This window comes from Myotis myotis, unplaced genomic scaffold (genome assembly GCF_014108235.1).
Source record: "Myotis myotis isolate mMyoMyo1 unplaced genomic scaffold, mMyoMyo1.p scaffold_m19_p_9, whole genome shotgun sequence".
NCBI lineage: Eukaryota > Metazoa > Chordata > Mammalia > Chiroptera > Vespertilionidae > Myotis > Myotis myotis.
The window spans coordinates 77,398,994-77,423,076 of record NW_023416401.1 but is presented as its reverse complement, the minus strand read 5'-3'; the positions used below and the strand labels follow the sequence as shown (position 1 = coordinate 77,423,076).

The following is a 24,083-nucleotide window of genomic DNA, read 5'->3' as shown; positions in this document are numbered from 1 at the left end:
ATTCTGCAGAAGAGAAAATTGAGGCTCAGAGTGATTAAGTGACTTGCTTCATGGTCACACAGCCAAAATGTGATAGAATCAATAGCTCGAAACCCATGGTCTTCTCTCCCTTACTATCCTGTCCTAATCACCTTGTATCACTCCCAGCAAATGTTTTGCCCAAGAACTTGCATGGGGCTTTCGGAGTCAGCGCATCACCAGGTATGAGCCTGCCCCAGGCTGTGGCCAAAGGGAGGGAGGGAGGACAGGAGCCTGCTCTCCCTCAGAGAGCAGCGCCCTCTCCAGGCCAGCTGCAGTGCCCCCTGTGTGCCGTACTTCCCGGGCACAGGCTCTCCTTGGTTACCTTTCTTGAGTAGCACCACAGTGGCGTCGCAGTTGCTGCTGTCGTCAATTTCGGCATTGCTGGCCAGGCCGTTGACCATGTTTCCAGCACCTTTCGTCCTTCTGTCGAAGCACTGATGTATGCAAGCGTTATATCTGAGCAGAGCAACAAGGGAAGAGAGCCCATCAGCGTTCGCTGTTCCTCCATTCCCCAACTCCCACTCAGTGTCCCTGGACGCAATAATAATAATAATTATTGTTATTACTAATAACAATAATTATTATAGTTATTATTCTGTCATTGCAGTTCCCCTCATAATATACAACCTGCCCCATTTTCCAATGTAAGGATATGTGAACATGAAATCAACTTTCCATAAACAAATAGTGACAAACTGCTTTCTCTGCAATCTCTTCAATGTCCATGGGGGCACCTCTGAGACTGAGCTCCCTGACCTGAAGTCCGTGCATGGAAGGACGCGGATGAGACTTAGTGGGATGGCCACGTCTACCTTCTCTGGGCCACGTCTCCAGGGCTTTTGCTGTCAGGGACACCTTGCTGGGGAAAGGAGAAGGTGTCTCATCCATGCTTCTACCTGGTGTGTCATGGTCTACGTGTGACCGATTGGCTGGCACTCTAGGTCTCTGTCTGTCTTGGGTTTCCTGAGGTCACAGATTGGCATCCTGTGATTCTCTGTTACTCTTATGCCATCATTTTTCTTTTTTGTTAATCCTCACAGGAGGATATTTTTCTGTTGAATTTTAGAGAGAGTGGAAGGGATAGAGGGAGACAGAGAGCGAGAAACATTGATGTGAGAGAGACACATCGATTGGTTGCCTCCTGCATGTGCCTTGACCCAGGCTGGGGATTGAGCCTGCAACCAAAGTAAGTGCCCTTGACTGGAATCGAACCCAGGACCCTTCAGTCCATGGGCTGATGCTCTATCCATTGAGCCAAACCAGCCAGGGCTTCTTATAAGAGGCAGAACATTACTACTGCGCAACCCTAAAGCAATAATGGAGTCAGATTTTGAGCATCAGTGGCTGCTGAGATCACAGAGAGACAACATGATTGCTGGTTGGAGGATGCACCACCACTTGGGACATAGTTTAACCTGAATCAGGTTGATGGAAACACAGAGGAAACACAGAGGCCAGAGGGGCAGGCCACACTACACCAATTTCCAAACTGTGGACACCTCTGTGGAGCAAGCAATCCAATTTTGTTGAAGAATAAATGGAAAGAAAAAAAAAAGGTAAACAGAGGGGGAATTTATAGATGAAAAGAGAGCCAAAACATGGAGCAATTAATTGTAATGAGTGGATTTTATTTGGATTCTGCTTTTTTAAAGTATTTATGACATTTATAAGATTAAACTAAACCTATAAAAATGATGTTTAAGAGATGATTGCAAATCTGAACACTGATTCGATCCTCAGTTCTATTGAAAATTAGCATTAACTTTAGGTATGATAATAATGTATTATGTTAAAAATCTCATATACTGAGATTTTTATGGATGAATTGGCCTGAAGTCTGAGACTTCAAATGATAGAGAGGAAGGGAAATTGATAGGCGTGTGGATGGAGCAACTGTGGGTGGCTGGTGGCTGGTGGTGAGCACATGGGATCCATCACACGATTCCAGAGATTTTCAACCTTTTTCATCTCATGGCACACATAAACTAATTACAAAATTCTGTGGCCCACCAAAAATAGATTATATTTTTTGCCAATCTGATGAAAATAAAAGGTATAATTTTGATTCACTCATACTGGACGGCTATTGTGTGGGCATTGCCACTTTTTATTTGACAATCTTTTGGTCAGTGCCCCTGCCTAAATAGTCAGGTATTGCATGCTTAGAAATTCTTGTGGCACACCGGTTGAAAAATTGCTGCACTATTCTGTTAACTTTTGTCTATATTCAACATCCTTCTTAGTGAAAGATCTTTCCACATTGTAGACTCAACAAGAGTGCCTTGCCCAACTAATAGAGCCATGTGGGAGGGGCACTGTTCTTGTCATCTTGACCCCGAATCCATTCTCCACATAGAAATACTGACTTGCATGAGGGTTTGGTGTTAAAGTACAACTCTGTGTTATATACTTATTTGGATTTGGGTAACAGGATACGACACTATGGATAGTACAGCGGGGCCTTGACTTATGAGTTTAATTCGTTCCGTGACGGAGCTCGTAACTCAAATTACTCGTATGTCAAATCTTAAAGTGAACGAGTGAGACACGTGATGCTGGGCTGATGTTGTGGCGTTCACTGTGACGTTCGCTGCGCCAACTAGCGATGGGGTATCTGAAGCTGGCTCGTAACCCGAATTTTAGCTCGCAACTCAAAGCAAAAAATCGGCCGAGAGATGGCTCGTATCTCGAAAAACTCGTTAGTCGGGACACTCGTAAGTCAAGGCCCCACTGTATTATGAGAACTTCCTTGAAACCAGATATTGGATAGTAACTATGCTGTCACACCCCATCCTTACAAAAAACATTGGAGGTAGGAAGTATGATTAACCCTGTTTTGTAGAAAAGGAAACTGAGATTCATAAATGCCTGAACAGCTTGGCCGAGGTCCCCATGCTAGTCAGTGGCAGGGTGGGGTCCGCAGCCAGGGTTTGAAGTGAAGGACTTGATCTTCGCCTCCGGACCATACTGCTTCATCTGGGGACCAAATCCCAGAGGAGTGATGCAGAGGTGCAGAAATCAGTCCTCGCCGAGGCCAGGTGTGCCTCATGTTCCCATGAGCTTTCTGGCCAAAGTAAGTGGCTCTTTGACTTCCTGACAGAGTGTTTAATGTCATTTAAAGCCACCTACCCAGGAGGCAGCTGAGGACTCTAATATATGCCATTTTTAACGGCTGCCGCTCTGTTTTATATTTTTAATTGAGTGTTTTAAATTTTGTGCTTGCACCCTGAAGCTACTTTATTGTGAAGCATGCAATTTTATAAATCAGATTTTATAAAACCTAATGATTAAAGCCTCTGATTGCAGAGGGGGATGGCTAAAGAGCAGAGATTTCAATTTAGAACTTAGGGCCAGGATTTATGGAGAAAATCCCGCAAGCACAGTGGCCGCCATTCCCGGTTTTATTTGTCTCCTGCTGGTCCGAGCGGCTGGAAGGCTAGTGAAGCTGAGGCATCAGCAGAAACACACCTCATCAGCTTTCACACTGGGTATGGTTTGGAGAAGAGGAGAGAAATCGCTCACTGTGTTCTCTTAACGTCCACATGCCCTGCCAGCAGCCCACGGGCTTGGTGATGGCCTGGCAGAGGGGTGCAGTGGTCACAGGAGGGGACTAGTAAAACCCCTCAACCCAGCTTCCCTGTAGACCAGCTTTGGTTTTGAAGACCTGCTTATTCTGTGAAGCTCCCAGTGAATTCAGTGTGGGACATGCTTTCATCTAAATTCAATTCAAAATGCTAGAGTTGCTGGGCATATAGCAGACAGTCAATTCTTTGGAAAAACTGACCAAAATGCCTTTTCTAAAAGGAAGAAAAGAGCTCTTGACTCTTTGGGAACTCAAACTTAGAACCACAGAAAGTAAAAAAGAGAAAAAAGAAAGAAAGGGTGAAATAAATAAAAACCAATGAAGAAACACACGTGTATTGTTGAGGCCTGTCCACTGTGACACTGATTCCCTAATAACTTTGCTATTTTAGAGAAAGAGGAGCAAGATGGATGCTCCCATCTTGAATGGCTTTTCCTTTGAAATCTAGATATGTCAGAAAGCCTTTGGGCCAACTCTAGTTTTTGTGGGAGCCCACCTCTTGGTATTTGTAAATGAAAGGTGATTTTTGATAAAAGCCCCTGATTTCTTGGTCAGTCATCTCATGGTTACTCTACACCATGACACTCTAGAGAAATGCCTTCTTCAGGTAACAAGACCCAGACATTGGGTCTGCACTGACCACGGACAGCTCCTGAGGTGAAGCCTGGACTCCCCATTGAGTGGTGGGTGGCAGGCCTGCAGACATAGGCAAGCCAGCTCCTACCTTCACAGTTCAGGTGACCTTTGCCAGAGGCCACACTGATTCCTCTGAACGGGGCTCGCAGCCACTGGTGGCTGGACTAATTACTGTCAGGCCTCAGAGCAAGGAAACCTTGACCTGCCAGTTCCAGCCTGCTCCCTGCCATGTCCAAACTGGCAGCTTCTGAAAGCCTTCGAATTTCTTGCCCCCTGAGAAGGAAATCACCGCTGCGGTCACATATGCTGAGGAAAGTATGGGCTAATTTAGAATAAAAGAAACTGTTCCCATGGGGGCTGGCAGCTGCAGCACTGAAGATCTCTGTACTATTTATAAGCTCCTCATCCCAATGGGACTTGGCAAAATGATGAACCAGCAGGTTCACAACCCTGGTGCTTACATTTTACCTTCGAGTATGGGGAACATTTGCAGGGCAATTCATATATATATATATATATATATATATATATATATATATATATATATATATATTTTTTTTTTTTTTCTTGATTTCAGAGAGGAAGAGAGATAGGAACATCAATGATGAGAGAGAACTATTGATTGGCTACCTCCTGCACACCTCACGCTGGGGATCGAGCCTGCAACCTGTGCCCTGACTGGGAATTGACCTGTGACCTCCTAGTTCATAAGTGGATGCTCAACCACTGAGCCATGCTGGCTGGGTTACAGTGTAATTCTTGATATAAATAGTAAGCTATCCAAACTCTAAGAGGGAAAAAACCATATGATGTGCTGGGTTTAAAATGTATCCACAAATTCTTCGACACTCTTCCTTTCACAAGGCAAAGCAGACCCTTTGAGTGTGGACTGGACTTAGTGACTTGCTGCTAATACACAGAATATGACAAAAGCGATGGCCTGTGATTTGTGAGACTAGATTATAAAAAGCATTGTGGGGTCCTTCTTGCTCTCTCTTGGAGCTCTTGTGTGGGACACTCGAGTAGTCTTCAGGAGAGGCCCATGGGGTGAGGAGCTGAGGCCTGCAGCCGATAGTCAACATTAACTCACCAACCATGCAAGCGGGCCACCTTGGAGCACCATCAAGTAGATGACGGCCACTCTGGCCAATCTCCAATCTGCAATTTCATGAAAATCCCTGAGCTAGGACCCTCTAGTCAAGGTGCTCCTGGGTGCCCAACTCTCAGAAACTGTATGAGATAGTACATGTTTGTGGTTTGAAGACACTAAGTTTTGGGATCATTTGTTACACGGCCCTAGATAACCAGGCAAATAATGGAAGTCCATAGATATTTCAACCATGGTTTTAGTCATCTCTTAATTAGCTCTGGTCCCTTCTCTCATCCTATATAGAAGCATAAGTAATTAAGTTTTACCTCCTTTCTTGTTATGAAAGAGAAAGAAGAAATAGCCAAAACCTAGGTGGCCAGGCCTTGAAGAGAGCTTTCTCTTGAGAGATTTCTCAAATTAAACTGAAGCTTTGATTCTATCATTACACATGGATTGGAAGGGTCTTTTCTATGGCTACTACCAGAGCTGCAGTGATTCATAGCAGTTGCCCAGGGAGCCAAATGAGCCTGTGACGATATGCAGCGAAAGCCAGCCAGATCCCTGACCTCTCCCCTGTTCCTCTTTCCACATTATCACATATGTTGAATGTAGAAAACAGTCTTGGGAAGGAAACTAAGAAAGCATTTTACTTACTTCATGATGACAATGTAGATAAAATACATCAGCACAAGGACTAAAGACTCCCACCTGTGTACACACCAAGAAAGGCTAGTTAAAGCAAGTCACCATAGGCAGATTGCAACACACCAGCCTATTTTTAAAAATGTAATTAACGTGAACGGCAGTAAACCTGCCAAGCATGGCAAGGATAAGGCAGACGTGCAGACTGCTTTCAAAGATTCCCCAGTCGAAGATGTTTTCCGGACTGCATACAGCTTTCAATGACCTTTCTCTTTTGTACTTGAAAGGGAAATAACTGCTCCTTCCTCTGCTATTCACTTGCCCCAACTCCTTCCTGGAATGCAGCAAGCCTTCCAGAATATTGCTGAATATTGGCTTATCTTTATAAATCTGTCCACAGCTTAATTACTCACTAAAACTAGATATATTTACCAAAAGCAAATGAGAGGAATGGATAGGGACAACTAAGGAGCAAGGCATAAGAAGAGAGAGAGTGGGAGAGGGAGGGAGGGAGGGAGCTGGCAGGGAAGATGCCAACAGGAAAGATAAGAATGAATGAGTGGGGAAATGGTCAAAGGAAAGAAACAAAAAATAATGAAACCCACTGAAATTTACCTTAAAATTCTGATAATTTGAAAACTTCCATTGTCTTTATTTTAGTAACTTCAAACTGAAAAACAAGGGATTTTGATATCTAGGCTTCCTTTTAGTTGTAGAATTAAATTAACCAACCGAGGGTGCAATTTTGGCTTCTAGAAAAAGTTCTTATAGAATGGTCTATGAAGAAATTGTGGATTATTCCTTTCCTTCCTTTTCCTTTCCTTGTCTAGAAATTGATCCTAGATAAATATGTGGTTAAATTAAAAAAGAATGCACATACAAGGGTTTTTGTTGCAGTGGTATTTATAAAAATGAAGTGTTGGAAGGAAGCAAAATGTTTATATACATATGTTATGATAAGTATGTTCATACAATGGGCTACCAACATCAGTTAAGAATGATTATCAAATGCCTATCTACTTATTCTAGAAAGTGCTTGTGATGCTACTGAGAGAAGAAATCAGGGCGTCCAAATCCCTTGAACTTCTGCTATGTATCTTGGCTTCTCTCTTAGCAAACATTCTCAAAGGTTTGTTACACTACATTCCAGCACCTTTCATTTTCTTAGTCAAACTCCTATATCTGTCAATGCAACTCTTGACGGATGAAACTCTTGTCAAGGGCACCTGCACCCTCCATCTACACAACTCCAGGGCCGGTTCTTTGTCATCCTGTTCAACTTCTCTACAGCATCTGAGAGTTACCTACCTGCCCTCCTTCTAAACACTCTGCTCCTGACTTCCAAGAGGCCACACTCCTAGTTCCCCTCCTAATTTCTCCTTCCCCAGCCCCTTTGCCTCCTCCATTTCCTCAGTTCAGCCTCTAAATACGGGACTCTCTTCTCTTTTTACCCACACGGTCTCCCTAGGTCAGTGATGGCGAACCTATGACACGCGTGTCAGAGGTGACACGCAAACTAATTTTTTTGGTTGATTTTTCTTTGTTAAATGGCATTTAAATATATAAAATAAATATCAAAAATATAAGTCTTTGTTTTACTATGGTTGCAAATGTAAAAAAATTTCTATATGTGACACGGCACCAGAGTTAAGTTAGGGTTTTTCAAAATGCTGACACGCCGAGCTCAAAAGGTTCGCCATCACTGCCCTAGGTGATGTCATCCTGTTCTATTGCTCTGAAGACCAGCTGACACATCTACCCCACACCTCTGCCCAGCTCCAGGTTCATGTATCCAGCTGTGAGTATGGCCTCTCCACGTAGAATCTCAATGCATCTCAGACGGAATTCTTCGTTCCTAGCTTCATTTTCCCCTGAGCTTTGCCATCTTAGTACACTGTCCTACTCCCTGCTCAGTCACGGCCTCAGTCTGGAAATCAGCCTGGAGCCCTCCTTTACCCTCACCCATGTCTATCAGGACTCTATGTTCATATGTCTCCTCTCTATTGCTACCTCCCTAGTCCACCTTAACTCTAGCCTCCGAACTGGCTTCCTTGATGCTACTGGGTCATGTCATTCTTCTGCTTAAAATTCTTCAATTGCTTCCCAAAGTTCTTGAGGAGAAAAAAGGTGCATATCCTGGTTCTGTTTTCTTCCTCTCCAAATCATCGTGTGCCCTGTCTTGCTTCACCATACTGGCCTCCATTCATTTGCATGTTTCAAGCTTTTTCCTTCCCCACAGAGCCTTTCCATTACTGTTTCCTCTTCCTGCAGTGTTTTTCCATTCATTCCTTGGCTGGTCCCTTTCATCCTCCAAATATCAGCTTAAATGTTGCCTCCTCCAAGCAGTCTATCCTGCCTACCCCTGCTTCACTTTCTATCACAAGACTTTGCTTATGTTCTTTAGACCTCTGATCAGACTGTGATTCTTATTTACTCATGACTTATTAATATATAATGCCTGTTTGTCGCAGCCACTGGATAGCAGTTTTCACATTTAGCCCCTACCTCAGCTATATGGTTTCTCATTTTCAGACACCTAAAACAGACTGCTGGACAACTGATTTCCCAGCAAGGACACACCTCCTCTTCCCCTCAGCTCCTCTGTGCAGGGTGGAACTACTTCCAAACATCGCTTTTCAGTTGCAAGATATTTCCAATGGCCTGAACAGGGCTCTTATCTTATTGAAATCATTGAAACCAACATAGATGCGGCATCAATTTATTTGGGAAAAGTGAGGTTTTATTCACAGCATTCATTTTGAGAGAAGAGATACCCAGGATCTGAAGGGAGTCATGTAATTGCTGCAATACATCTTAATAGACTCAGTGAGGGGTCACCAGAAAATGAACCAACATCAATGATGTCTTCGTTAAGTTGAATTAAGTTCAGCACCTTCTAAAGAGTTATACTCTCCAATTCCTTTAGATCTTTCTGACTTTTCACTCTAAGCAAGCCCTTTCATTGCAATATTCGAGTAAGGTTCTCTTCTGTCACGGTTCAGGGATGCCCATGACATGGGGGTTCCTTGATTCTGTTGACATTTCAGGTTTGCTTTGTTGTGCCCAGATTCAGGGCTCACCCAGGGCTCCCCTACAAAATGCACCGGGTTCTCTGACGCCTCTGTGCTGCTGCATCTCCCATTCATTCCCTCTGCTTTTGGGCCCGATTGAGTGTCTGATGATCAAGTTTTGGCTCAATGCTCTTGGGGTCCCTCCCCGTGTCCTGTGCATGTCTCCAAATGACTCTTAATTACATGTCACCCATCTGCCTCCCCTCTAGCCCAGAGAGCTCAAGAGTTGGGTTCTGTGTTGTGTCTAGTTCTGGAACAGAGCCTGGCACCCGGAAGGTGCTCAGGCAACAGCTGTGGAATTGACTGACTGCCTGCAGACCTCTCAAAGCTCACAGCTCTCCTCCCCCTCCTCCCCAGGATGCTCTTCTCCATCTGCTTCTGAACACAGTCCACCCGCTGTCCTCGGAGGACCTGGTCCTGTGGTATGATCTGGGTTTGTTTCTTCCCTTCCCCCAAACTTCTGTTTTGAGCCACCTTCAACTGGCCCTGATTCTCCTGCCAAAGAATGTTTTTTCTGTGTTGGAGGGCCAGTCCTTGTTCTTGCCTGGGGGGCATGGCTCCACTTCCCTAACTATAGTCCAGAACAGCGAAGGCTGGTCTCCACATGACACAGGTGGACAGTCTCCTTGTTGTGTTCTCAGGCTCTCCTTTCTCTCCCTAATTCTCAAGCTGAGGCTCAAAGGAGAAATGAAAATACCACCCTGGATCCTGTCATTTTCTTGTTAGACCTTCAGACTCACTGAAGCCACAGTTTAGATTCCTTCTGGCAACATCGTGGGCCTTGCTGAGCCGTCATCATGGATTCATGGGCCTTGCTTTGCAGGCTGAACATACATCCTAACAGGTGGATGCTTTGTACTTTAAATGTCTTTTGTGGCAGGTACATAACTAGAAAGCACATAACAGATACTCCCCTGCCTTTTGCCTGCAAATCAAACCCCACTATGTTGAGGCAGCAACCCTTCAATCTCAAGGAGGGTGGGCCCAGTCCCAGGATAAATAATGATTTGTCTAAAATTATAATTCCATTCTCCCTGTCCACTTACTGGTCAAGGCAGACCCAACTGTGACCAAAGAGATGCAAGGTAGACATAGCACCTTCCTCCTTCTTGCCTTCAATCCAAACTTGACGGCTGGACCTGCGGCAGCCCTTTTGGGACCATAGGAAAAGGCCAAGAGAAAAGGAGAGCCATTGCCCACCCGCATCTGGGGTACTTGCTATGTAAGAAACATAAACCAGCATTTCTTTAATCTGCTGTCGCTGGTTTTTCCTGTTACTGCTACTAAAAGCATTCTGAGTACCACCTGTGGGCTAAGTGTGACTCACTGCAGGCTGCCGCCTCAGAGCAGTGAAGGAACCTCAACTGTGTACGACGGTGACACTGTCCTTGTGTATTTGTACTTGACGAGGTTCATTGCTTCCTAAAGAGAACTCTAGTTTCAAATGAAACACAAATGAAGTTCATTTCCTTCTGCAGATCTGGGGTAGATTGGTTACCTTCCTTGAAACTTCTAGACAGGCTGGGAGGTTCGGCAACAAGGAATGGAATTCAATGTTTGCAGTATCACTGAAATATGACTGTGCTTTCATTGCACAGATCGATGAATCTGGCTTCAAAGGGAGACATCAACTCTCAGACACACCCTCTCAGCAAAATAAATGCTCATGTTTGGCTGGGTAATAAGGGCTGAGGTGTGGACAGTGACAACTATCTTAAAGTGCAATATAATTTTCTCTCATATGAGGAGCTGGAATCCCTGGAATTTCCAAAGCAGTTATGGGCCAGTAGCGCAGACATGAACTCCTCAGCCTCACTCACGTGAAAAATGTTCTTCGCCAGCCCATCCACATAATAACAGTAATAGGCTGGCATCTGGAAATAATGTTGTAGAGACATGAAAGCCTCTCTACTTCTTTCCTGAAGCTATGCCTGTGCATGAGTTATAATGCGAACCCACTCCAGGCTGAAGAAAACACACTGGGAATTTGCAACTCACTTATCTGTGGCCTCCCATCCCCTTCCTCATGATGCCACGTACAGCAGCCTTGCTGCAAGGCTCTGAGTTCTACCTGAGGATGGGGTCACCTGACATCACAGGGGGGTCAGCCCTGGAAATGAAGGGGAAATAGATGGTCCCTTTCTTGCTCCATCCCATCTGAAATATCTGGAAAGATGTTCTGAGGGCAAGGACTAAAACAGGCTTCGCATGAACCCTGCTTTCATCTCCCCTCCATGGTGGCCATCAGCAAGGCCAGGGAGATGCAGCAAAGAGAGCTCCTTAAGACCGACAGACAGCAGACCCCTCCCGAATCTCCTTTCTGAAGGATTCCCGCACAAAGGCAGCAGAAACATTTCTGAGGTCGACTGTGATCCTAATGTCTGTCTTTATGACAGCAGCGACACTGAGCCACGTGTGAGCACTGGTTGCTAAGGCAGAGCGGTGGCTGTGCTGCCCCTGCCATCAGCTGCAGTGAGAATCTTTTGTAAGGACGAGGGGGGAAATGCCACCACTGCATCTGGTGACCATGTCCAGATGGGTCCCATGAGAAGGTTCTCCCTGACTTATTGATCTCTGACCTGATGTCCTCCTGGGTGTCTCAATCCCTTTCAGCCTATTGATCACTGTTACTCAAAGAAGACCTCCTTCTTATTTTTTATGGGTCAATAGAGAGGTTATGTATGTGTCTTAAAGCAAGTTTTCCAAGCTATCTCCTCCTCACCCTTCCTGGACAGAGAGTTGGCAAAAGTATCTTAATGCCCTGACCTAGTGTATAACATTTTCTATCAATGTGACCAGTTCTCCCTGTCCCCACTTCCAAATTCTGAAAGTCACAGAGATACCCCAGGACACAGAGATGTCACTCTAACAAAGCATTAGCACCCATTTTGCTGGGAGGGGAGCCTGGCAAACTCTGTGCTTTGTTTTCTAGTTCATTCTTAGCTTTAAGTAACACAGTACCACCCCTAACTATTCCTAAGATGTTATTTCACATTACTCTACTTCTATAGATCAAATGTTTAAAAAATAACAAGAATGCACAACACATCCAATTTCCATTTCCATTTCAAATAGACTTGACTGCTCAGAACCCATTTCAAAAATGGGGATTTGGAGAGTTGGCCCAAATACAAATGTTCCCAGGTATTTAATTTGGGCAATTTAAAAAAAAAATCTATCCAAAACAAAACCCACTGACTTTTCAGAGCTCTCAGATCTTCTGAAATGTCAGGCAGAACTTTCATGGGTTGGAGGTCACTGAAGCGCCTCCACCTCTGGGTTCTGAGGCAGCAGGTGGAATATGCCAACAAGGTCTGGACACAAGTTGGAAAGATTAGTCAGGTCTTTACTATGGCACAGCCAAGGGCTGAGTGCAGAAAGGCACAGCTAAGTCACGTATCTAACCTGGAGGACGAAGACACGGGATATTAGGAGTGGAAACCCACCACCTAGCCCACGACAAGACCTCTTCTCTGTGCAGCTAATGTAATTCCTTTCTGGAAGTGGACAGAGGGTTCCCGAGAAACGCTAGCTGTTCCAAACTGTCATGACATGTCCCTTTCTTCCTTAAACCCTGAATCTGGTCTCCCATATATTTGGCTCTGCAACATAACAAGGAACGTTGGAAGGGAAACAGAGGTACTCACCAGGAAACTTGTTCATCGTAAATGAACTGTGGGGGGAAAAAAGTATAGATTAGACACGCACATGTGCACGCATGCCCAAACACGCATGCTTTACGACAGGCTGCCCTTGCTGCTGGCTTGGTAAGAATTGGGGTGGGGCTGGCCTGGCACACGAAGCCTGTGGGCAAGCTCCCCTCCCTGCTGGTTTAGTCTGTGGCTAGTGTTAGTGGAAGGAGGTGCTGTTGGCAGACTGGCGTGGACACGATGGGGAGGGGAGAAGCAATAGGTCGTCCCATCCTTCCTGCAATTTCTGTGCAACCACGGATTGTGAGGGAAGCATGACTGGCCTGCTGTGTAGAGCAAGACGCACTGTAGAATTTTATGTCTGGAAGGGATGTAGGCGCTTGGCGGGGGCTCGCACACACCCGCCACTCTGGGCCACCTGTGAGCGCGAGCCTGTCTCTGTGCACGGTACAGCGCCTTCAAGCTTTTACACAAACATCTGGAATTCTTTGTACTCAACACCTTTCTTTCAGTTGACCTATATCCTTAGAAGAATTTACTTTCAAAGGAAACTTTACATCACAGCCAGAAGCAGAGAATCAGCATCAGGTGCCACCACGTGCAGAGGGTAAAAATACATGCGTGACAACAGTGACTGGAATCCTGGCTGCCCAGGCTCTGGGTCACAGGCCTGCCCTTTTGTTGAAGAAGGTTAGCAAGGGTTGAGCAGTGGAAGACACACAAGTACCAAGTGGAGACTTCTGACCAGTTAGTATCCAAAGAGAATACATAATAGGATTGCATTCATTTAAGCCCTAGACCATATATCATCTAAAATCATTTCTCCTTTTGGGGTAAAAAACCAAAACAAAACCAAAAACAAAACAAAAGCAAACCCACCCCCCCCAAAACTGGTATAATTTAAGTTCTTTGATTTTGACAGGAAAATGGAGTCACAGAGAACATGAAACATTGTTTTGGGGTTGCTGAATTTGCTGCGGTGTTCATTCTAGAACCCAGACCTGGCTGCTAACGCAGTGTGCTCCACCTGACTTATCTGCCCAGACAGCACATTGCTGAAACGAAATGGGTGCACCTGTCCTTCCTTCAAGCAGGAGCCGAGGGCTGGTCGCAGCTCTTCCTTCCTACACTCACTGACATGACTGCTTGGAGTGTGATCACGACTGAGTGGCTTTTCGCTCAGGGGCAGTGGCCAATGGGAACTCCAAGGTAGACAACTGCAGGACAGGCTGGGTGCACAGTGTCATTCCTGCAGGGAGATGATGAACTCCGCTCGTGATGTGGGCCTGGCTTCTGTCCCCAGCGACTACAGTGACCATCTGTTGTGAGACGCAGAGGAAACCACCACAAAGACGTGCAGGGTACAGAGCAGAGGCACGTCAGAGGACCCTCCTCCAAGGCCCCCGGAAGTGCAGAGAGAGGGGTGAGGAGAAACGGGCACACTCATTTGCAACTCGCTCTTCCTCAGAGACATGGAAAAAGATGTTGGCTCCGCCAGGTCGGTGACTCTGGTCGTTGTGATCAGTGTCAACAGAGTGACACTGGATAAAAGTGTCAAACTGGAATGGGAAGGGGACTAAGGGGGTGAAAGAAGCGATGGGGCGGCCCGGGCTGGATGGTTTGGGATCCGCTCTCGGAAGGCGGTCATGGATGCTTCTGTACAATCGCTAGCTTTAAAAGAATTGCTTTCAAGAAATCACGGAACAGAACCAATGATTTAAGTTGGAAAACGTTTTCTATTAATTGAAGTTAATTCAATATCAGTCTTAAGCAGTGGGCTGGAGCAATCAATTCATAGCCACTTAGAAGGGCAATGGATGCTGGTACAGGGTTTATTAGAGCACCAATTTGATTTCCATCTCTCAGGGAAGGCAGGCCATCCTCTATAGTAGGAAAGTAGCTTTTAGGAAGCCCTTATTATGTGTGATTTGACTGACATGGGGGCACAGAGCAATACATCTTTAGCTGTTCTTTCAAGGATCATACCAATAAAAAAAAATCAGAATAGAGGGGCAAATCTGGACAACATAGGACATGATACGCAATTAAGGATGGAGTGTCCTGGGCCTGACGTCCAGGTAATACCTGTGGCCGGGGAGTGATGGGGGAATATGGTTCAGAGAGGCGGACAGAGGAAGAGAAATGCAGATGATCTGGCTAGAGTACTAACAAGTGGTGCAATGAGGAGTCCTCCAAGTAACAGATGCAGCCATGTCTCACCCCTGACCACTCAGCCAGGAGGCCTTCGCTGCCCTGTGGCTAATAAGCACACAGTGTGGTTGCTACCCCATTACTTTAAAAGAACTGGATAAAAAAACAAGAAAGGACTCAAAAAAGAACAATCAAATGGATAAAAGGAACTAGAAACCAGGCCTTTATGGAAATCTAAATGGAAATTGGCTTGTTTATGGTGAGAGAGGAGGTGGAAGGTGAGTTATGAGCCGCCTCCGAGCATCAGATGATCGTCATTCAAAGGCTGAAAATGAGGACATCGGCACTGGTCACAGAGTGTCCCCCCAGGCAAGTACATCCTTCAGAAGTGTTGGAATCAGCCTGCCTGAAAACTCTTAAACTGACAGGGCAGGAGACTCTCACTCGATGCTGCTGATGGTTAAGGAATGGATTATTCCTTACAGATTTTATTTTATTCTTTTAAGACAAGTGTTGCATATCCTTTTGTATCATCATGCTCTCTCTGTGACTAAAAGAAGACAAAATAACTTCTCCATCCCTTCCAGCGGTATTACTAGGGTAGGAGACAACCCGAAATCAATTTTATGTCCTGTCTGAAACAAGAAACCGCGCCCCAGTTCCATCCAGTGACCACTAGATGGCGATCGCATCACAGCCCTCAGGCTTGTCTCTCTGCCAAGGCAGTGAGGTTTGAAATGAAGTCAGTCCAAGCCCATTAAATCTCCTGGAAGGAGGGCAAACACCTCAAGGCACACAGCCTCCTGAGGGGCCTTCAGCAAATCCACTGCTGTCGCAGGGCAAGGTAAGGCTCGGGAGGCAGCTCCTGCCTGGTGCTCTGAACTGGGGACAGGTGGATCCCTCATCTTATGCCAACGCTCAGTTCCCCTGATGCCTTGAGGTTGAGGGACCAGCTGGGTCCCTTCAGAACTGACCCACTCTTTTCCCAGTCAGAGTTTTGAAAACAGGCCTTGGGAAAGCAGCTCTGTGAGCTCTGCTGGGGGTGTCTGGGGCCAGGCACTGGGTCTGCCCGCTGTGGCCACATGTGGGCAGTGCTGACTGCTACCTGGATCCCAGCTTTGCTGCGCATGGCTGGTCAGAGCACCTGCTCTCTGACCCACCCGTGGTTCATCCAAAGCCTCTTTCGGCTTCGCCCAGAGCTTTGCACGTGTTCCACAGATGAATTAAATGGGAACATACAGGAGTGCATTTCTCTTTTCCTCCGGGCGTCAGAGAAACAATTGGGTTCCATGGAAACGAGCTTTTCAGACCTGGTGTCTGCTCTAGAAGCCTTCCAAGAGAGATGGGCCGCCATCAGGCAGGTGGGTCCGTGGTGTTAGAACACCCCAGGGAATGCTAAGGGAGTGGCACATTCAAGATGGCACAGAAGGGAAAAGACGAGCCAGGATTCGCCCAGGTGAGGGAGCAGCAGTGGAGAGGCCGGCCGGGCTCTGCGCAGGGCGGCAGGTGGCTGTCCCTGTGGTGCACGCCGCCCCTGGTTTTGCTCACGGTAAGCTGTAACCATGGAGCAGGACGGCTGCACTGCTGAAGCTAAGATTGCGTAACTGGTATTATAATCACTGGCGCCGTTAGAATTTTAAGCAGTGAAAATAATAGAAATCGACGCCATCATTCTCTTTCAAGAGACCGAAACCTGGAAAATTTCTCTTTTACTGGAAATATAACTGTTTCTCCCCACCAGACTCTACCCACGACAGTGTGGAGTCACCCTCAGATGTGCCCTAATGGAGTCCTGACTTCCTCAGCTTCAGGGCCCAGGGGTGTAGACAGCTTAGCCAATGCGATTCCATCCGAGGAGGAATCAGATGGAATACGCTGGGAAGCTGCTGCTATGCACTGAGATGGTTTACACGGGAAGGGTAAAGGGTGTTGGAAATTGGGCCATGAGCACCTCTGGCAGGCAAACTTGACAGCGATGGGGCTGCAGGAGGCTCAGAGGGTGATGAGCCAGAGGCCATGGAGGCCAGGGGCGTTAAGGATGACCATCCACATGACCATAAGATGTCTCTCTCTCAAAGAAAGGCCAAGATGAGAACATTTCTGGGCGGTGTTACATTTGGTGAAAGAGTTCCAGGAGCGGGGTGGTGGACGCTCTTCTCTTCCATCTAAAAACCTAAGGGTAAGCGCCGCAGACATGCTTCTCTAGGGCGGATTGCGTAGTAGCTGAGGTAACATCAGGATGACTTCAGAGACAGAAAGGCAGATTTTATTGGAGAGAAAATCCGAATTCTTTGCAGGGGTGGTGTAGATGTATGATCTTAGACACCTGCTCTGGTAAACCTGACCTTTTGGCAAATGCCTGAATTTCCGGAGCCTCAGTTTTGCCGTCTCTGAAATGGGACTCCTGTAGTCGCCAGCTTGTACTGTCAGGAATATTGAACTGGGAAATCGTCAACAGACCTAACAGAGCTCTCAATCCTGTATTAAGCATGGAGGCTATGCTTGTTAACACTTACAGATGCTGTGACAGTGTAGGTCTATTTTCTATGGGAGAATTTGCTCTCTAACAACTGCTCTCCAGTATGATGGGCACTAGTCACCTATGGCGACACAAATGTAAATGAATTAAATCAACATGCTAGGCCTGTGGTCTCACTAGCAGCATTTTGAGAGCTCAGTAGCCACATGCCTAGTGGCTGCCATGCTGGACTGTGCTGCTAGGCCACCTCTGGCAGTCACTTGAGTCATCTCTCTTTGTCCCCACAGAATCCCCTCTAGAGGGGAGATTGCAATGAGCCCTCCTGGGGGGGGGGGAGGGGGGGAGAGAGAGAAAGAGAGAGAGAGAGAGAGAGAGAGAGAGAGAGAGAGCAGTGTCACCTCAAATGAGCCTCACTGCTGTGCTGTATCTTGCTCCGGTCGGTCGGTCGGTCGCCCTGATGGCCTCCCAACTGGTGCTAATGGCTCACCTGGCCCTTCTCCAGGGAGACAGCACTCCCCAGTCTGGATCCGTGACCCCGTCCAAGTTATCCTGAAGCTGTCTGAGGCCTATCGACTCCACGGAGGTTTCCCTTCTGTTGAGGCCCACGTCCCCAGTCTCAAAGCAGAGATGAAGGGTAAAAATAAAGTATTCCTTTTAGGGCAGCTGTTAGACCGAGGATGTAATGAATCATTTGCATTTATGTAAATTGCATGATTATGTAAATTACAGTAACATTTCAATAAGAGAGACTGCGGGGCCTGCTGGAATTTGGAGCAAGGATAGGAGTGGGGACTGGAGCTGTCTGTGGTGAAAGTCCAAGTGGGGAATTACGGGGGAGGGAGAGAAGCAGTAGGAGGGTCCCTGAGGATGAGGAGACTATTGGGTAGATGCATGAAGGGACATACTCCAAAGAGCCCAGAATACTCCCAGGTCTGAAAGGTGAGACTTCTCTTCTAGAGACCACAGTTATGGGCCACCCTCCCGGCCACATCCTGCTTCTCCAGGGCTGGAAGCTTCCCTGCAGAGAACGTCATCAGGGCTACAGGGGAAAGGCTCCGAGGCACGCACTGTCCGTTTGTGAAATGATAACTGCCTTAGGCAATACCATCTTCTTAATTTCTTCCCTCTCTCCCTAAAAACCAACAGTGAGCACACCAGAAAACAGCACAGAGCAGCTACCTAAGTGAACTGAGTCCCTCGTCTCAAAGTGAGCTGTTAAGCTCTGCTGGTTTCAGAATGCATGCATTTGCCGTACTCTCATAGTTTTTTTCTTGGCTGGGTCCATCTGCACCAATTTCCATTGTAGCTGTTTCAGGATTCAGGTAGCACCGACTCCATTAGCACCCTCCTGGCCCAGTGGCCATGAGCATCCCTGGAGAAGTTATCTTTCCCGCTTTTTGGGTCCTCTTCTGGGCCTGAAGGACTGCCCCCAGGGACATAGATAAACGTGGCATCTGATCTCATTTAGTGCAGACTTGCCCTCTGGGTAAACTCACTCTTCATTGTATCACCTCAGGGGACCGGCAGTCCAGTCTTCTGAACAGTTCAGAACCATAAAAAGGGGAAGAAGGGGTTGGGGAACCCTAATTGTTAAAATAAATTGTTCAGGTGATTGGTAATTATTTGTGGATAGAAGGAAAGGCTTTTAAATACAGGAATTTTAAATGCCCACGGCAGGGTCCTGTAGAGAAGCTTAGTATTATATAAGGAAGGCCAGAAGGAAAGTGATTTTGTCACCATGACATTAGGGGAACACAGAAAGAGGAGACCAGGAAACCTTGACAAAAAGACACACCATTACGTGAGCAGCAGCAGCATAGCGCTGGGCATGGGACAGATTTGGAGATACTGAGAAACCTCCATTGCCAAGTGCCACTAAGCACTGTCTTCTGGGTATAAGACTTCTACCCTTCATGATGGTTTTACGTTTCATGTGATAATGACCCTGGGAATGGGCAGCAGTCAGAAATTCACAGCCAAGTGGCCACTATGCCTTGCTTTTGAGAATCTCAAAGTTTACTCTAGAAATGGTCATGGCCATGCAACAGCCAGCTATCTGGCTATCCAGGTCTCTGGAGGAAATGGTGTCCAGTGGTATTTGAAGTTCAGTTTCTCAAAGTGCAGTGTGGTGCTAGCAGCAGAATCACCTGGGGATGGGGAGAGGGTCCGGGTAAAGTGCAAATTCCTGGGTCCTGCCCCAGAACCGCTGGATTAAAACCTCCAGTTGTGCATTCTGAGTAAGCACGCTGGGCATGTCCGGGCACACTGAAGCTGGAGGAGCGCCAGTTAAAGTACCAGGAACCAAGCCCAAGCCCTGAGGACCCGAACTTGCCTTTCCCCATTTCTTCCTAACAGGGAGAAATGCAATTTTTCTCAAAACACAAAACTCTTGACATCTGGTCTTTAAACACAGTTCACCTTCAGGGAACTGCCAGGAAGTGCTTGCTTTTGCACGTTGTTGCCATGAGGGGGGATGCAGAGCTGCGGGCAGCCTGAGTGTCTGCTCAGCTCTGCCATTCGCCCCCCGCACATGGGGGCCCAGAGACCCCGCTCCAGAGAATGGCACCTGCAGCCTGAAGCCGCAAAATGGCTTTACTTCCTCACTTAACACATCATTAGCAACAAGTACTTCTGATTCATCTCGGACGTGTCAGGATGAATTGTACAGAACACAAGTTATTTCACACGCAGACCAGGAGGTATCAATGCTGAAAACTGAGAACGAAGCTGAGGCCAGCACTTGCTTTGGGGAGCGGACATTGCCAGGTCTGTGCTCCTGGCCACGTTGGCCAGAGCTGTTGATCTCATCACCTTGTCTTTCTGAGCGTGGTCATCTCTTTCTGGAATTCAGCAAACGTAGAAAGCTGCATACCCCACCCCCTAACCATGCCTCTTTTAAAAAGTAACTTTCAAAAATATCCTAAAATACCCCAAGATGGAAGAGCACAGCGCACGTGATCAGCGCGGTTCCTGCACCTCTGCGGGGAGTGTCAGACAGGTCTGGGCTCGGGGAGCAGAAGAGTCTTCTAGAATTGGGGTGCTCATACCTTTTCCATGGGTTATAATTGAGAACAAGAACACAGAGTCAAGTGTGTCCTTAGGTTTCCTACCCAGGGGCTCAACAGCGTCTTCAGGTCCCACGTGAGCTCTCCTTCAGGTGGGTCTCACGCTCCCCATTATCAATGGCCCTGGAATGAGGGGACTGGCTCTAACCCAAGACCTTCACTGTGATCCGTAGGTAAGAAAACTGTGACCCGGAGAGATTGATTTCTCCGGGGACACTGAAGCTGGTAAGGGCGGGGAGGGGTGGGGACCAGAATTAGAAGTTAGATCTCCCAACTCCCATTTCAATTCTTTCTGGCTTGCCAGCCTTCTCTGGGCAGCATGGTTGCCACGCTGAGGAGTTTGGTTTGTCCCCACAGCAGACATAGAGCCAGTGAGCATTGAAACAAGGGACCCATTCCCAGGTGTTCTTTGTGAAGATAGCACTTGGGATGGATTGCGGGGAGCGGTAAGAGGAGGGGGGCAGCAACACTACTCATTGCAACACCGACCTGGGATGATCTGCTCAGGCGGGAGATGTAAAAAGCCTCAACTGATGGGTTAAGGAGAACACACTGGGGAGATTTTTGCAAGATGAAGATCCACAGGACAAGTAAGCCAAATGAGCACAGTGGCAGGTGGGGGAAAGGTGAGTTTAATCATTCCCAGGGTGGGTGGCAGGATAGGAATGGGGGCCAAGACATAGGAAGAGGGCCGGTCTTGGAAAATTGTCGTCAGTTTAGAGACATGTTGAGTTTGGCGGATGAAGATGTGTAGTAGAGAGTTTGCTTATCCATGGCTGAATTTCAGGGAGCTGCCACTGTTAAGAGCACAGGGTAGGGGTGTCCGCACAAAGGTGTTAATGGCGACGGGCGCTGTGGGAAGAGCAGGGAAGTCCTGGGAGTGCGTACTGAGTGAGAGGGAGAAGTAAGGCCCAGATCCAGGGACGCTGGCGATGAAGGGAGTTACAGAGGAGCCGGTGAGGAAAGTGAGCGGGAACATCAGGGGATCACAGAAAAACAGCAGGGGCTCTCATGCAACCAGATAACCACAGGTGACATTCCTATTCTGAGCTCCAACTATCAGGTGAGAGGTGCTGGCTGATCAAAGTAGCTGGAAGAGAGAAAGATCGTCTCCAGGCATAGACATCCATTCGCTCGTCTATCACCAGGCACCTCAAACACACTCCATGCAGAGGAGCCGCACATAACCCTGAGTGGTAGGAAGGGTGGTCGGGAGCTCAATGTAAGGGAATTCAGGCGAGGTGTCCCCCACACACTTACCACGATGAGTGCAACCACAGACAGCGTGTAGTAAATCGAATCCCTCAGCAGGCACCAGGAGGACAGAGCCACAACCTGAAGGAAAAGCGGGGGAAAGACAGTAAGAAGCAGGACAACCAACTGTGCAAAGGAGAAAACTTGGCTAGTATTTCTCTCTCCTGTCCTCGACCAGTCAATCTGCCAGTCAATATGAATTTATTGAAGATCGTTAGGTGTATCAGTCTGGACCTTCTGGAAAGCACACGCCAAGATGGGATTACACCCGCCCCAATTTTACTAGGGGATCAGCCCGTGAGAGAAAATGGGGAAGCAGTCAGGCAACCTAGGAGTGCCACCCAACATGGCTCGGGTCTGACGTGTAAAGGAGATGGGAAGTTGGGTGGATGCATTGCAGGCGGCAGGGCAGTCTGAGGAGGGTTCAGGAAGACTGAGGGGGACCTTTGGTGCACAGCCACCTGACAGAGGAGTCCCGTGTTTCCCAGGAGCCGGTCAGCCCTAGCATCGCTAATGTCCCATAAGGCGATGGGATCAGCAATCTTATCCCATGTCCTTTGTCAACACTCTAACATCTGCCACAGCCCGAGCTCCTGTGTGGAATGAAGACCCAAAGCTGTCCTTCAGAAGGGACATGGGCAAGCCCGATGGGCACTCCTCTCCTGGCACTCTATTCTCATCTCTATTATATGCCTAGCCTCGTTGGCATTTGACCCCTGGTTTAGTCAGAAGTTTGAAAGATCAATTTGCATATTGATCTGGAGAAAATGTGGTCCTTAGGCAGTTGGGAAATGTCCCTTTAAAGATACCATGGCTCTGCTGAGCTGATGCCGACAGGCAGCTGTGTCCAGACTTCCTTCAGGAGAAGGAGGCCCCTGGGTATGACAAAGGAGAGTGAAGGAGCCAGGGCTGGGCACTGCACAGAGAAGAGAATGGGGAGGGGAGGGAGTCAGGGGTGCCAGGGTCAGACTTTTATTCTGAAGGAAAAATCATGTCTCCTTGATATGTTCTTCAATATCTCTTTTTGAGGAATACCTACTATTATTATTTTTTTTTGCTTTGCATGTAGGTCTCTGCTCTCAGACCCTCACAAAGGAATTGGGGAGATTCCATAATGCCATGACTTCCTGGGATGTTACAACTTCCTCCCGCCTCCCTAGAAAAGTGTCAGCTACCCCTTGGCCACAGGATATAGCTGGCTGTCTTTGAGCTTGGCCTGGTAAGTGAAAAAGGACAAAGCAAATGCCAACACTCAGCTGGACCAATGACAGGCACATGCTGTACCAAAGACAATAGGAAAAAGGGGCTCCAGGGACAAGGCAACCTTTGATGCCTTTTCTCTCCCTGGCTGCTGTGTCAGTCTATAAGGAAAAGACCAGCAATGTCAAACCCGAGAAGGCTTTCTGGATTCAAATAACATGAGAGCTATGACTTAAATAGAACCATAAATGAATAATGAGTCCCGTCTCTTTCCATTAACACGTTCTTCCATGTGTTATACGAACGCTTAGATATTTTCTGTTGCTAATTTTACCTTGTTAGGTTTCATATTTGCGGATCTAAATTACAGATGATGGGGTTGTCAAGAAGAGGACGGGTGCTACAAAAATCACTTTAGAACAAATATAAAGCATTTTTTTTTACCCTTTTATATTCTCTCCTTATATTGTCAACTCTTAGAACCTATGGTCCTCATTCACCAGCCACAGAATGGATTAAACTGGACTATAGTGTTCACTTTCCAGTAGGTCACAAAAGATTGTGAATATTCACTCAACTCATTAAAATTAGACACATGGAGTTAAAACATGTAGCAAGTATAAATTCTGAATTTCTTTAAAAATATTTTTATTGATTTCAGAGAGAAAGGGAAAGAGAGAGAGAGAAAGAGAGAGAGAGAGAGAGAGAGAGAGAGAGAATCATTAATGATGAGAGAGAATCATTGATCGGCTGCCTCCTGCATACCTCACACAGGAGACTGAGCCCACAACCCGGGCATGTGCCCTGACCAGGAATTGGACCGTTCATAGGTCAACACTCAACCACTGAGCCACACTGGCTGGACAATTCTGAATTTCTTTAAAAAAATCACTTGGGCTTTTAGTTTAAGATGGCAGGTTGGACACATATTACTTTTGCTGTTTCTCATTATATCATAGTAAGATAATAGTAAAGGGATTTTTTTTTTAGAAAAAAAAAAAAGACATAAACCTGCAAGAAAAAGAACAGAAGAGCTAATTAGAGCAACAAAATTTTGGAAATTTAAAAATAGAAGAACCAACAGTCCTTCAGCTGGAAGTGGGCAAAGCTCTAGATGTGTGGATGAAGGTGAGCATAAAAACAGGGTAACTGAAAGACTGCTCAAGAGCCTAGTACCCAGACTTCCTCCACCACTGCAAGCAGACGAGTGGCTGCACACCCCACACCTTAACAGAAAACAG

The 24,083-nt window shown here is 46.8% G+C and overlaps 1 protein-coding gene across 5 annotated transcripts in view; it reads right to left on the bottom strand.

Moving 5' to 3' along the window:
- SLC24A3 (solute carrier family 24 member 3) overlaps positions 1 to 24,083 on the bottom strand; it is a 490,708-nt gene that overhangs the window by 37,798 nt on the left and 428,827 nt on the right. For all 5 annotated transcript variants that reach the window (XM_036323250.1, XM_036323251.1, XM_036323252.1 and 2 more), the window contains 4 exons: positions 21,649 to 21,723; positions 12,691 to 12,716; positions 5,985 to 6,038; positions 344 to 477 (listed from right to left, as the gene is read on the bottom strand). In XM_036323250.1, coding sequence (XP_036179143.1) covers positions 344 to 477; positions 5,985 to 6,038; positions 12,691 to 12,716; positions 21,649 to 21,723 — 289 coding nt within the window. The remainder of the gene's footprint in view (positions 1 to 343; positions 478 to 5,984; positions 6,039 to 12,690; positions 12,717 to 21,648; positions 21,724 to 24,083) is intronic.